The sequence below is a fragment of the Vipera ursinii genome, assembly GCF_947247035.1.
Source record: "Vipera ursinii genome assembly, chromosome: 2".
NCBI classification, from domain to species: domain Eukaryota; kingdom Metazoa; phylum Chordata; class Lepidosauria; order Squamata; family Viperidae; genus Vipera; species Vipera ursinii.
Genome location: NC_139513.1, coordinates 120,457,118 through 120,470,708, shown reverse-complemented (window position 1 = coordinate 120,470,708; position 13,591 = coordinate 120,457,118). Strand labels below are relative to the sequence as shown.

Genomic DNA, 13,591 nt, shown 5'->3' with positions numbered 1-13,591 from the left:
CTGCAGTGTCCATTCTTTAAGATGTCTGATACAACAGTGCATGGCATAGGGACCGCTTGTGTTGACTTTGGTAACATGGACTAAGTAAGCCTGTTTTTAAAAATATATATTCAAACCTGTCAGAATATTGATGGAGACCTGTTTCAGAGAAAACAAGTTTAGTGGCTACTGGTCCTTTCCAAACACAATTTGAAACTTTTTCTTTGGAATGACATATAATTCTGCTTGGAATTTAAGATCTAGATGAGAGATCCTTCTGTCTGCCATGCCATCATTGGAGACTCTTTGGGAATCTTTCCAAGACAGGGCCTTTTCAGCAGCTGCTCCCAAGAAAGCCAGACTAGAACTTATTTGTGCTGGAGGACAAATTGACTTTTATCCATAGCAGTGTTTGAAAATCAAGCTTGCTGAAACAGTTTTTAGCTAGCAAATGCTGTTTCCTTAGTGTGTTATTGACACATTTTAATTACATTGTTTTGATGTTTGGAACTTTCTAAGGGCTACCTGCTGTGAGAAGTGTTTTTCAGAAAACATCTTTTAATACATATAATGAAAATGACAAAGCCTGTATTCTCAGGCTCAGTGTCCTCTCTGTTTAAACTGCAGCAGTGGCAAATAATGTGAGCCAGCTGATGGGTTTACTGTATTTAGATCACTAGAACACCCATTTCTAGTTGATTAGTTCAACCAGAAATGGGTGTTCTAGTTTCTTTGACTTACCCCAAATCTGGGCACTGTACAATCTTTCAAAGAATGATTATGTTTCCTATAGAAGGGTGGGGGGTCTGAAAGTTGAGTTTTTAATCTTGTTTCTTTTCTTTAAATGGCAGCTTGGCTTCCTGATCACCAATGCCATGCGTTTTTTTTTCATGGCTGGTGAAATAATCCCTTGGCAGTACATGTTTCTTCAGCTTCAGGTAAAGAAAACTATGCTCTTATTATCCCCAAACTGGTTTTGGTTCTCAATTATTTATATATATATATATATATATATAAAGTATCTTTTTGCATTAACTGTTAAATACCCATGTGATGTTCATACTTTTGTATATGCTAGGTTCCACTTTTAAGCTGTGCTCATTAAGGATGCATTTCGCAGTGAGAGAGGAATTTCAGGTTTTGCAGAATGCAGCTATTTGATTTGTTGAAGAAGTTTGGAGGAAGCGGGACCCATTTTGCTTCTATTTTGCATTTTGATTTTTTGGATCCTGTTTTGTTTTTGACAGCAGAAAGGGGGCATTCAAGGGAACTCAGTATTAATTTCTTACTACCATATTTTCCGGAGTATAAGATGACTTTTTAACCCATGAAAATCACCTCAAAAGTTGGGGGGTCGTCTTATACGCCCAGTCGTCTTATACGCCGGAAAATCAGCGAGCCCGGGAAGGCACGCCCTCCCCTCTCACTGTGGAGGAAGCAGGGCAGGCTGGCGTCTGGCGGGAGCCGGCAGGGTAGTCCTGCGCACACGCGTACTCCCCTTAGCAGCCGGGGAGTGCGCGTGTGTGCAGGACTGCCCTGCCAGCTCCCGCCCAACGCTCTTCCCTCTTGAGGCAGCATCGCTCCCCGGCTCCTAAGGAGTCCTCGGGGATGCTGCCTCAAGAGGAAAGAGCGTTGGGTGGGAGCCGGCAGGGAAGTCCTGCACACGCGCAGGACTGCCCTGCCGGCTCCCGCCTGACGCTCTTCCCTCTTGAGGCAGCATCACTCAAGAGGGAAGCATCACTAAGGAGCAGCCGGGGAGTGCACGCGTGCACAGGACTGCCCTGCCGGCTCCCGCCAGACACCAGCCTGCCCTGCTTCCTCCACAGTGAGAGGGGAGGGCATGCCTTCCCGGGCTCGCTGATTTTCCGGCGTATAAGACGAAAAATCTTGAAAATCATCTCAAAAGTTGGGGGGTCGTCTTATACGCCCAGTCTTATACGCTGGAAAATACGGTACTTGTGTCCAGACCTTCCTGGGAAGCAAGCTCAATACCTTTGTATGATGTCCTGAGATTCCAGTTTTAAGGAACAGTGGCACTTGGACCTATTAGCAGCCCCAGTTTGTTATTTTAGTTCTGCTGATGTACAAGTAAACATGGCAAGAATGAGTCTCTCATGGAGATATATGGTGGGGTGTAAGATTCTTGAGATTCTGCCTGTAATTTACCTTTTCTTGCATTTTTCATTTATTCATGTTTATATTCTTGTATATGTAATTCCAGTGATCTTGAAAATAAGATGCTTCTTGGACATCTGTATAATGTCCTTATGGCTTTGGTCAACACTGAATATCTGGGGAGGTACTGCATCCTTAGCTATGGAAAGTGGTTGTACTCATTGTGACTTGGAATGGCATTACAGGTTAATGGTGTCTTGCCTATCCTCCCACTCCTGTTTCCAGTCCTATGGATTCTTGCCACGGCCTTTGGTGAAGCCAGGGTTCTAGCCCAGATGAGCAAAGCTTCCCCTACATCTTTGGTAGGTATTTAACAATAAAGACAGGTGGGAGGATGGACTGGGCAAAAAACCCCAATAATAATAATCTTGGAATGGGAAGTCACAGACCTCTTTTAATATTGAGAGAGGGAGATCCTATGCTCCTTCTTTCTCTTTCCCTGCTTTTTCTTTATCAGTCTTTGGAATTAGAGCAGGGATGTCAAACTCAATTTCATTGAGGGCCGCATCAGCATTGCGGTTGCCCTCGGGGGGCCGGGTGGGTGTGTCCAGGGTGGGTGCCGCCTACTGGGTGGGCATGGCTGGAGTGCATATGGCCTACTGGGTGGGCATGGCCAGCTCTACATCATTCGCGTCAAAGGTGCCTATGGGGGCCTGGGCAGGAGTGGGACAGATCTGAGGGTCTCTGGCAGAAGGAGATGGGACCGGGGCAAGTGCCACGGCATGGTCCACTGGAGGAGCCTCACTGTTCCTCTCAGCCCATGCCGGGGGGGGGCTGGACGGTGGCACGGAGGTCAAATGCCCAGCCCAGCCCTTAAGCACCTGCGGCACTAAGCCCAGCCCCACTTTCCCAAGGGGGCGCCCAGCTGCACTTACCTCCTCCTCAAGGCTGCTGCTGCTGTGCTTGCTCTCCTTAGCCAGGTTGCTCATGATGGGTACAAGGGCAAAGTCAAGAGGGAGGCCCACTCCCTCTCCATGTGAGGAGACCTGGCTTTGTATCCAAAGTTTCCTTAGCAATAGGATGGGAAACCCCACAGGATAGGCCAGGAGGAGGGGGCAAGGGGATGGTGAAAGGGCAGCAGGGAAGGATTAAGGCAAGACTTCCCTCAAACCCTCCCTCTCCTTCCTTCCTTCCTTCCTTCCTTCCTTCCTTCCTTCCTTCCTTCCTTCCTTCCTTCGAGTGGTGGGAAAATATTTGAGATAAGGGAGGGAGAAAAACAGGCAAGAAATGCAGCTGAGGAAGTGTCATCCTTCATGAGGAATGAAGAAATGCACCATCGCCTGGAAGTGGCCAACACATGGTCCTCGCCTACTTCACATATCCGGCTTGGTGGGCTCTGGGGGAGGGGATGCCATGAGCAGCGTGAGATTCGATGTTACCTGCGCAATGCTGCCCAGCCCCCAGCCTGCCTGGTTTTGGCAGGCAGTGGGGCGCTCTCCTCACAGTGCTGAGAGGCTGAGCCAGGTGGCACGAATCTGAAGAGAAGCGCAACGCTGCCCAGCCCCCTAGCCTGCCCGAAGTAGGCAGGGCCATTTGCTGACCACTTCCAGGCGATGGTGCATTTTTTCATTCCTCACAAAGGGTGATACCTCCCCAGCACGCACCCGGGGGGAGGGCCAATGCAGCACTGGCCGGTCCCTCGTTGTTTCCAGACTGCCTTGTGGAGCTAAGACTGAATGTATTTCAGCATAGATGACCACCATGAAATTGTACATTGGCTCCCGGCCAGCCTGGGCCAGGGCCAAGGCAGCAGGGACCGTGCCCTCACTGTTTCCAGGATGGCTTTGCGGGCCACATGAAACCACTTTGCGGGTTGGATCCGGCCCCTGGGCCTTGTGTTTGACATGTCTGAATTAGAGGCATTCCTGAGGGAGCAGTTGAAGGGATAAAGGGACAAAACTGAAACCGGTTTGGGCTTTGAGCATGAACAAAATAGGAATTATTCAGAGACCTGATAGACCATCTGTTGGTTGCAATTCTCAACTCTTTTGTGACCAGGGTTTCCAGACTTCCGTAGAAGGTAGTTGGTAAGTTTCCATTTTAGCTTGCACTGGTCTTTTGATTCTTAATTGTTTAACCTCTCTATTGAATGAATAGAGTTTTTAGAGTGGGTGAACCTCTGGGGGTTTACCAATAGCAGGAATAATGTTTTCCCCCCCTTGATTGTGTAAATTCTACTGTCAATTGATTTATATCATTCCTGCTTACTTCTGCTTCTCCTATTCAGTCTTGTTCAGCTTCTTCCATTCCTTCTGCTTCCATCTCTGCTTGCTTGCTGTAGGCATGTGAAGCTTGATCTCCTTATTTTCCGCTTCCTTTCTCCAGCCTCTCCATGTTTGCTCCAGTGCTTGTATTCTTGGTGTTTCCCTTCTCCATTCCAGATTCCGGAAATGTTGCCTCTTTGGGCAATATGCTTACATCCCAAATGTAGACTTGTATCATTGCTTTTTGCCCGCTTACTGTAATTGAATTTTTGCCACTTCTGCTTTGACTTAAAAGTAGCACTGTCTCTTGAAGCACTTTACCACCAAAATCATCTAGCACAATTACATGCTTCTGTCCTCTTGGTTTCTATAGCTCTTTTCCTTTCCATGCTTTCCCTTTGTCTGGGGGTTGGAAGTAGGCTCTTTTTTTTTCCTCCCAGCCTGCATGTTTCTGCTGCTTCTCCCCGTCTCTTTCATTTTGCCTTCCACTTTCCTCACTGGTTTCCTCTCGCAAGTCTTCTTCTGAATCGCTTTCTACTTGATGCTGCTCCTTCCGTTCCACCTTGCACTTATTTGGATTACCTTTGCTCATTTTTAGTTTAGTAATGTGTTTCCTTTTAACCAAAAGCTATTTTGAATTTTAATATTAGTCCCAAGATTAAGTTCCTGTGACACTCAGGATCTTTTCATGGTCAAAAAGAAGACTGATTTTTTTTTGGGGGGGGGGCTTTTTCCCCTCAGTTTGTAAAGGAATATCTGAGGCAGCATACTTTTCATGTAGAGCTTTTTTCCCTTTTTCATTCATGTGTCCTAGTGGTAACAAGTATTTTCAGAAGGATTTTCTTCATGTATCCCTTCCAAATATCTTGATAGTAACCTGTTTTGTTTTATTTTTTTGCTGCAGCTGGCTAAGTTCTCAGAAGACACACTCAGTAGCTACACAGAGATGGTATCTTCCCAGGTACTATTTTATTGACCAGTCTTGCATCCTGTTCTGTGTTCTTCTGTGCAGTCCATCCTTTCTTGTTGCAAAATGCTTGGACTCTTCTTTGTATCTTTGTATCTTTGGCTTGTTGGCACTTTCATTTTGCTAAACTGGTGATGGTCGGCACGCTTACTGCACACCTTGTCTATATGCTCTTCCGCTATAGTGGATGTCTACAGTATACCAGTTTTATCTGATTTTTGAGAACAAAAGGACATTTGAATTAAGCCTGTGGAATTTTTCAAAAGTTTATTTTAAGGAAGCACATAATTCACATTGCTTGTCTTGCTGAGTGAAAATAACTGACAGATGGTCCAGGGGACTGGAAAAAGCATCCTAAGAATTCAGGCTGCATACTCTATATCTGTGTGTCAGAATCAGATTTAGGAAAGTTAAGTATGAGAAACTGTGTATTTTTAAGAGATTAAATGGAACAAATGGGTGGTAGAGTTTCTAAGTTTATCCAGGTAGTCTGTATGTAATATTACAATCTGATTGATGGGAACCAAACCCCTATCATTTATTACACCAACCTCTTTAATTGTTCTTTCTTAGATGTTTGGGTTGTATCTAAACTGAGAAAACAGAATATGCTTTCCATTGTCTGCAAAATCAAGAAACATTTCATTGGTGGAACTTGTTGCTTTCTTTTACCTAAATTAAGAAGCAGTGTGGATTGCCGATTGAATTCAGTAATGATTGCATAAGAAATGGTAGTATTAGTGGGCAAATTTTCTGTGGTATCTATTCAGGTGGGTTATGATGAACTGGTGTCTAATTTTTTTAGTGCTTTGAAGCAATCCCTTGCATTCTGAAACAATACTGCAGAGAGGGAGGGAGGGGGAGGGGGAGGGGGAGAGAGAGAGAAATTTGAGTAAGCTCCTGTCAGCGCTGATGGGCCCCTATTCAGTGTAGCATTTTTTTCCCATGTTCAGTTTTTTTTAAAGAAATGTAGCTAACTTAACTAAATGTTTCTTCCATTTTTCTGTCACATGAAGATAGACTAAAGAAACTTTGCATATTTAGCTTTGAGAAAAAAAATGACTGAGGAAGACATATGACAGCACTTTCAAATATCTGAAGAGAAGTCTCAGAGAAGAAGGTCAAAACCTGTTCCTTATTGTTCCAAAGTTGAGGACAAGGAAGGTGGATCCAAATTGAATTTATTAGCAAAAGAACCCCTATTTAATAGTAAGAGCAGTTTGACAGTGGAAGCAAGGGAGGTAATGAGCTCCTGTTTGCTTGGTCTCTTCATGTGGAGGCTGGATATTCTTCTCTTGTGGATGCTCGAGTTTGGATTCCAGCGTGGAGCATAGGTTGAAACTTAATGGGCTAAATAATCTTTTCCAATTCTATAATTCTAAATGGAATTCTAGCCATGTATAGGTGGACAGTGGAATCCTAGCCATAATTGTAACCATATGAATCCCACAGCACTAGACCAAAGACCTGTTTGTTCACCATCTGTTTTCCACATATTTTTAACAAAATTTACATAATAGAGGATGTATCTATGTTTTTAAAAAATATCTCAGATTGTGGAGCAATTCTGAGGGAATTGTTCAATCTGAGATTTTTTTAAAAACATAGATACATGTTTTTATAGAATATAGAACTAAAAACTATTGATTTTTGACAAATACATATATAAAAAAAGTAAGTGCTAGCAGAATGTTGAATTTCACCTTTGTGGAGCAATTCTGAGGGAATTGTTCAAAGGTGAAATTCAACATTCTGCTAGCACTTACCGTACTTTTTTTAGATATGTATTTGTCAAAAATCAATAGTTTTTAGATCTATATTCTTAAACAAGAAATTAAAATAACAGAAAGAAAAGAAAGAAAGAAAGACAAAAAGAGCAGAAGGAAAGAAAGAACAAAAAAACCCCTCTGAATCATCCTACTTCCTGTACATATTTCAAGTCCGACATTCCCTACAAGCTTTGTCATGCACTGGAGATCTAATTTATACACAGGTTGCTATACTTAGTTCCTGTGGAAATGTTAAACTGTCACTTGCTACCAATCCTGTCTTTCTGGAAATAACCATGTTCCTATGTGAAGTCTTTTTGAACTTGTCATTCTTCCGCATTTAGTTGACTCCAGTTGTTGTGGCTTTTTTGGTAGGAAATGTTACGGTGTATCTGGAGCCACTTCCTGCAGGTTCTGAAGGGCAAATCACCAACACTCACCTTCACCTCTAGTCTGCTTCACAGTTTGGGATCTGTCACAGTAAGTCTGTTTGCAAGAAGAGTTGCAAAAATGAGCATAGAGTGTTCCCTGCCATGTGGCTTGTTGGCTAGTTTCCTTTATGGTTCCAACAGTTCTTCCAAAATCTGTCTGAACGTGTTGGCTAGATATTGATGAGATAATGGTTCAGAAATGTGATCATTTTGATTTTAGATTGAGGACCCCCAAGATATCAAGTTGCTATTGATTGGCAAGCTCTTTTATCTTGGCTGGACTGATGTTAGTCTCTTCTACATCAAAAAAAATTAATAAAGTTGAGGTTTCTAGTTTTAAATCAATAAACTACAAATGAGCAGTAGGCATGCACTTGTCCTTTTCAGCTTTTAGAACATTAACATTTAATGTTACTAAAAATCTATTCTTGGGCCTTACTTTCTACCTATTTTTCACAGGAGTCTTCACTCCTATCCAAAACATGAAATGTAATAGAAGATGGCTAAAGAGTTATAAAGGATACTACACACTGCCAATTGTCATTCCTTTTGGCCTCAGCTGATCTCTCACTGAGCTAGGACTGTACTTTGTCATCTCCTTACTTAGCTTTACAGTATTTTGTGGCATCTGCACATATCTCTGCATTCAGGAAATATAAAAAAGGCTTGAGAGATTGAAGGTTGCTTGGAAATGGCCTTTTGTCTTGCATTATGTTTAAAAGATGGAACATTGTGTCTGGCTCACTGATACAGACATAGCCTTGCCCAATAGTTTATTGTATATCTCTGGGGTTTTGTCAGGTGTCTTGGGCTTGCTTTTAGGTGCTCTGCTGTGTGGATAAGCAAGGAATTCTGTCCTGGCCTAACCCCAGTCCAGAGACGGTTTTGTTCTTTAGTGGCAAAGTGGAACCTCCTCACAGCAGCCATGAAGATCTGACAGACGAACTCTCCACACGCTCCTTCTGCCACCCAGAGATGGATGAAGAGGTGAGGGATGGGTTCATAAAGGATACTTCGTTAGGTCTTGGTCTTCCTGGCTTGTTTCATTTGCAAGGTAAAGCCAATTAAATACTGCAGATGCATGTTCACATTCTGCAGCTAAATTATAGCAATCAAATACCTTAGGAAACTTATTCTCTCTTCCAGCTAGCCCACATAAGCAATCTAGATTATTTATTTATACAACAGTGACAGCTCATATTTGTGTAAATTTGTTGTGACTACTGCCTGTGGATGGCCTTCGGTTAGGCTGAAACAGGAAATAAAGATTTGTCCCATGTTTGGGGCCTAGCAAGGTAATCTAAATAGTTAACAAGCATTTAACACATATCTCCCTTGCTTCTCAGCTAACAAAGTGAGATAGAGCTTGTGGCCTAGAGGTTAAAACAACTGCCTAATGTGCAATCAGCCCAGGTTCGAATCTCAGAAGGGTATGGCTAACTGATGAAAACAAATAAGTTTGAAATGCATATCAGTCTCCCTTTAATTCTTTGTTAGCAATCTAAAATTTACACAAATATGAGCTGTCACTGTTGTGACTACTGCCTGTGGATGGCCTTCGGTTAGGCCGAAACAGGAAATAAAGATTTGCCCCATGTTTGGTGTGCTTAGCAATAGCCTTCATTCTATGTATTGCCTGCTTATTAGGGCTTTCACGGCCCCCCAATATATAAAGTATATTCTGTACAAACCATAAATGTATACAAAGTAAGTTCCTATTCACGTAGTTAGTAATGATATCATATTCCTACCTCTGTCAAATTCAACAGGAATTAGGAGAGAATTTGAGATTTAAAGATTAATTAAATTTATCAGGCATTTATTTTGTTTTTTGAGTATGATTATAGTTCAAAAGAACCCAAAAGCATATACTTTGCAGGTGGTTGTTGAGGGAATAAGAATTAAAAATTCTTCTCTAAGTAACACTTATTTTTCCTGAAAACACTGATCATGAACTTGAACAGGAATTTCATTTGGAAGGATTATGAAATGAGCCTTCCTTTGACATGAGATTATTAAGTAATATACCATGTATACTCATGTATAACCCCTCCTGTGGATAATCCAACTTTGGAACATTTAGCCAAGATACCATGAAAAAATAAGCTGTGGATAAGTCAACCCTGCATTTTTCATGGTATTTTGGTTAAAAATGTGAGGGTCTGCTTATCTGTGGATGGGCTTATATATGCATACATATGGGAAATAGAGGTACATTTAGAAACTATTGCCATAGGTACTTGCAGGTTAGCCCATCCTCAGATAAGTGGAACCTGATTTTTTTCAACCGTAATCCTTAAGTTATTAAGGATCATAAAAAGAGTAAAAGTGAATACTAACTACAAAAAAAAAACCCCAAACAGCAAAATACAAAAGACAAAAAGTGTGAAAAAGAGAAAACATCAAGAACAAAAGATAACTTTCCCCTTCATCCAAACAAGCAAAAACAATTTTAACAGCTTATTGCCATCTCTAAATGCAACATAAACTCTCTGCTCCACCTAGCTCCTCTCTTAATAAAACAAAAATCCAAATGCTTCATTGACCATTCTTTGTGAACGAAAGTCAAATAAGAACAACCAGTTGTAGGGCTTCACTTAACAACTGTGGCAAGAAAGGTGATAAAATATGGGCAAAAGTCACTTAACAAATGTCTCAGCGACATAAATTTGGGGGCTCAATTGTATGTCAAGGACTACCTGTACTCAGCTTATTCATAAATACCTACGTTAGTCCTTGTTTCCTCTTGCAGGGTTTTTCTGCTTACCTCTTTTGTTTATGCTGTGTTACAGCCCCATGAAAGGGATGCTTTGCTCTCAGGGCCCTTGTCGGATGTGGTTCGCATCAGCAACGAGCAAGACAGGGCTGAGTGGTCCACCAGCAATACTCCCAAGTCTTCTGATCCTCAGATTCATAAGAAACCAGCAGGCCGCAGCAAGCACCCTTCGGGATCTAATGTGAGCTTCAGCAAAGACATTGAAGGAGGAGACGAGGAGCCAACTCAGGTAATGAAGGATGGGCCACTTCTGGCCCATTGTCTTCCTTTCATGCAGGAGACAATGCCAATATGGGTATCTGCAGAGCAGTGATCTTCATACCTAGCTGAAGAAATTCTGGGAGTTGAAATTCACACATCTTAAAGCTGCCAACTTTGAAGAGCATCGATCTAAAGGAAGCGGGGTTACCAATATGAGTACTGCCCTCCTTACTCCACGTTAAAATTACTTGTGTGAGAGGAGATTTCCATCATAAAGTACAAGACAATAGATTATGAGGGCTTTGGGATTTGAGACTGAGGTGTGTAACAGAAGACAAAGAAAAGACCTGGGAACTATTTAGGAACTCCAGTCTTAGAAGAGGCTTTAAAATCAGAAAGAACATGGTGAGCATCCTTAAAATGGTTTCGGGGAACTGTTTACTTGGGTTTAATTTAATTTAATTTAATAATTTGATTTCTATACCGCCCTTCTCCCAAAGGACTCAGGGCGGTGAACAGGGCAATACACAATAAAAATCAAATACAAAAATTAAAAAGTCATTAAACATCATGCCCATAAAATCAATACATATTAAAGTTAAAACTAGTTTTAAAAACCCAACCCCATCCCGTCAGACCAGGCCAGCTTGTTCGAAAAAGAATGTTTTGAGATCGTGCCGGAAGCGATCCGGAGCTCAACCGGTAAGCGGTTCCAAAGGTCTGGCGCGCCCACAGAGAACGCTCTCCCCCTGGGGGCCACCAATCGGCATTCTTTGATCGGCGGCACCCTGAGGAGGCCCTCTGTGTGGGAGCGCACTGGACGGAGGGAAGTTGACGCTGGCAGCAGGTGTTGCCATAGGTAATCCGGACCCGTGCCATGAAGGGCTTTGTTGTGCATACTTCAAAAAATTTTCGGAAATGCTTCAGCATGTGTGAGTAATTCCTCTGCAGTCATTATAGCAACCACCTTTTTTTGTTCAGCATCTCTGATAAGATGTCCCGTTAAAGCAGGTTCTTTCAAACTTGGCCCTTTTATGATTTGTGGACTTCAACTCCCAGAATTCCTCAGCCAGCGTGTCATAAAAGGGCCAAGTTTGAAGACCCTTGCATTAAAGGAACTGGATTTTCTTTTTCCTGCCTATTTAAAAGCCTGAAGGCATAGAAAAATGCTTTGCTTGCATGGAATCTGAAGCACTTCTGAATTGCGTTTGCACAACCTTTCCGTTTGTTATTGGTGGTCATTTTAGTTAACTTCAACTATGTGACTCTCAGTTAAGGTTTCTTAAGTAATATATAGACTGCATTTCCTGGATTCTCTAATTTTCTCTCATATAGAAAACCATAAATGTAAAAGCTTAACCCACGGAAGCAATACTTTCATGTTCAGCTTCACAGACCAGAGGAGGAGAGCACAGCTACTCTTACGTGTCCTATTATTTTCACAGTTGCTACTCAGCCATGACCAGTAAACAGCTGAAAAATCAAATAAGAACTGGTTTGTTCAGTTTGTTAAACAACGCTATTTGCCATTTGTCCTCTTTCTTTAAAATCCAATTAGAAAGAGCTTTCTTCAGGCTCTTGAGGCCATTTCTCATATGTCTTTTGACTTTATGTCCAGCCTTTATTCTCTAGAGACTTGTGACATCCACAGAACTCTGGAGAATGAAAGAATGACCACGTCTAAAAACCATGCAAACTGAAAAGAGTCAAACTGACCCCTCGAATTTTAGTTTCAGGTTTTTTGCCCGTAATTTTCACTATCATCCAATCCTCTGACTGTTTACTCTAAATCTGAGTCTTGCTTTCTGATATGAAAAAGTAATATTATTCTGGGACCTCAATAATGAAATGGAAGAGCCTTAATGGTCATGAGTAACCTACTATTAGAAACCTTAAGACAGGGGTGTCAAACTCAATTTCATTGAGGGCCGCATCAGCATTGCGGTTGCCCTCAGGGGGCCGGGTGGGTATGGCCAGGGTGGGTGTGGCCTACTGGGTGGGCGTGGCTAGAGTGTGTATGGCCTACTGGGTGGGTGTGGCCAGCTCTACATCATTCGCATCAAGGGTGCCTATGAAGGCCTGGGCAGGAGTGGGACAGATCTGAGGGTCTCTGGCAGAAGGAGGGTCTCTGGGCCAGGGCCAAGGCAGTGGGGGCCGTTCCCTCACTGTTTCCAGGATGGCTTCGCGGGCCACATGAAACCACTTCGCGGGCCGGATCTGGCCCCCGGGCCTTGTTTTTGACATGTCTGCCTTAAGACTAACCGATGCATATTTATAAGGCAGGGATGGGCAAACTATGGTTGCTTCACGAGCTGGGAGCTTCAGTTCCAGGAATTCCTGAGCCAGCATTGTTAGTTTAGGAAATCTGGGAGTTGAAGTCCACAGATCATAAAATTGCCACGCTTGCCCACGTCTGATATAAGGGAAGGAGTGGCTGGCATCTTCTCTATCACTGTAGCCATTTAGCTCTAATATTGATTTGGGATGAGATACCCATTTTTAAAAATCCTGTTAGAATTGATCAAGCCTGTCTTTATTACTGGCCTAGGTGGAAGGTGACATTGAGGGACTGGCCTGCGAGGCTGAAGACTTTGTCTGCGATTACCATTTGGAAATGCTTAGCCTGTCTCAAGATCAGCAGAACCCTTCCTGCATCCAGTTTGATGATTCCAACTGGCAAATGCACTTAACCTCTCTGAAGCCCCTGGGTCTGAACGTGCTGCTCAATCTGTGCAACGCAAGTGTGACAGAACCCCTCTGCCGCTTCTCTGACCACTTGTGTAACCTCGCCTTGCAAGAGACACATCATGCTGTCTTGCCGGTTCACATACCGTGGGGGCTTTGTGAATTTGCCAGACTAATAGGTATGAAGCAGGTGATAAAATATCTCCCTGGTTTTAAAGAAGAAGTCACAAAGTTTTCATAGCTTTCTTGTTAGCAGAAATCTCCATGGACATTAGTGCAGGAGATGTGGGACAACTGAGACATAGCATATCTTTTTTAATGCTCTTAAAGTAGGGATTTTGAAACTGAACCTTAGATGGGTTCAGTTTCATCAAAATGGATTCCATCAAAACTTCATGGTGTTC

General features: G+C 42.7%; 1 protein-coding gene across 1 annotated transcript in view; it reads left to right on the top strand.

Annotated features, from left to right (window-relative positions):
* The window catches only part of TMEM94 (transmembrane protein 94), a 98,072-nt gene that overhangs the window by 49,212 nt on the left and 35,269 nt on the right, over window positions 1-13,591 (top strand). Inside the window, exons 9-15 of the mRNA XM_083351373.1 lie at window positions 831-917; window positions 2,340-2,456; window positions 5,263-5,319; window positions 7,470-7,574; window positions 8,348-8,512; window positions 10,318-10,530; window positions 13,051-13,366. Of these exons, the coding sequence (XP_083207499.1) occupies window positions 831-917; window positions 2,340-2,456; window positions 5,263-5,319; window positions 7,470-7,574; window positions 8,348-8,512; window positions 10,318-10,530; window positions 13,051-13,366 (1,060 nt within the window). The remainder of the gene's footprint in view (window positions 1-830; window positions 918-2,339; window positions 2,457-5,262; window positions 5,320-7,469; window positions 7,575-8,347; window positions 8,513-10,317; window positions 10,531-13,050; window positions 13,367-13,591) is intronic.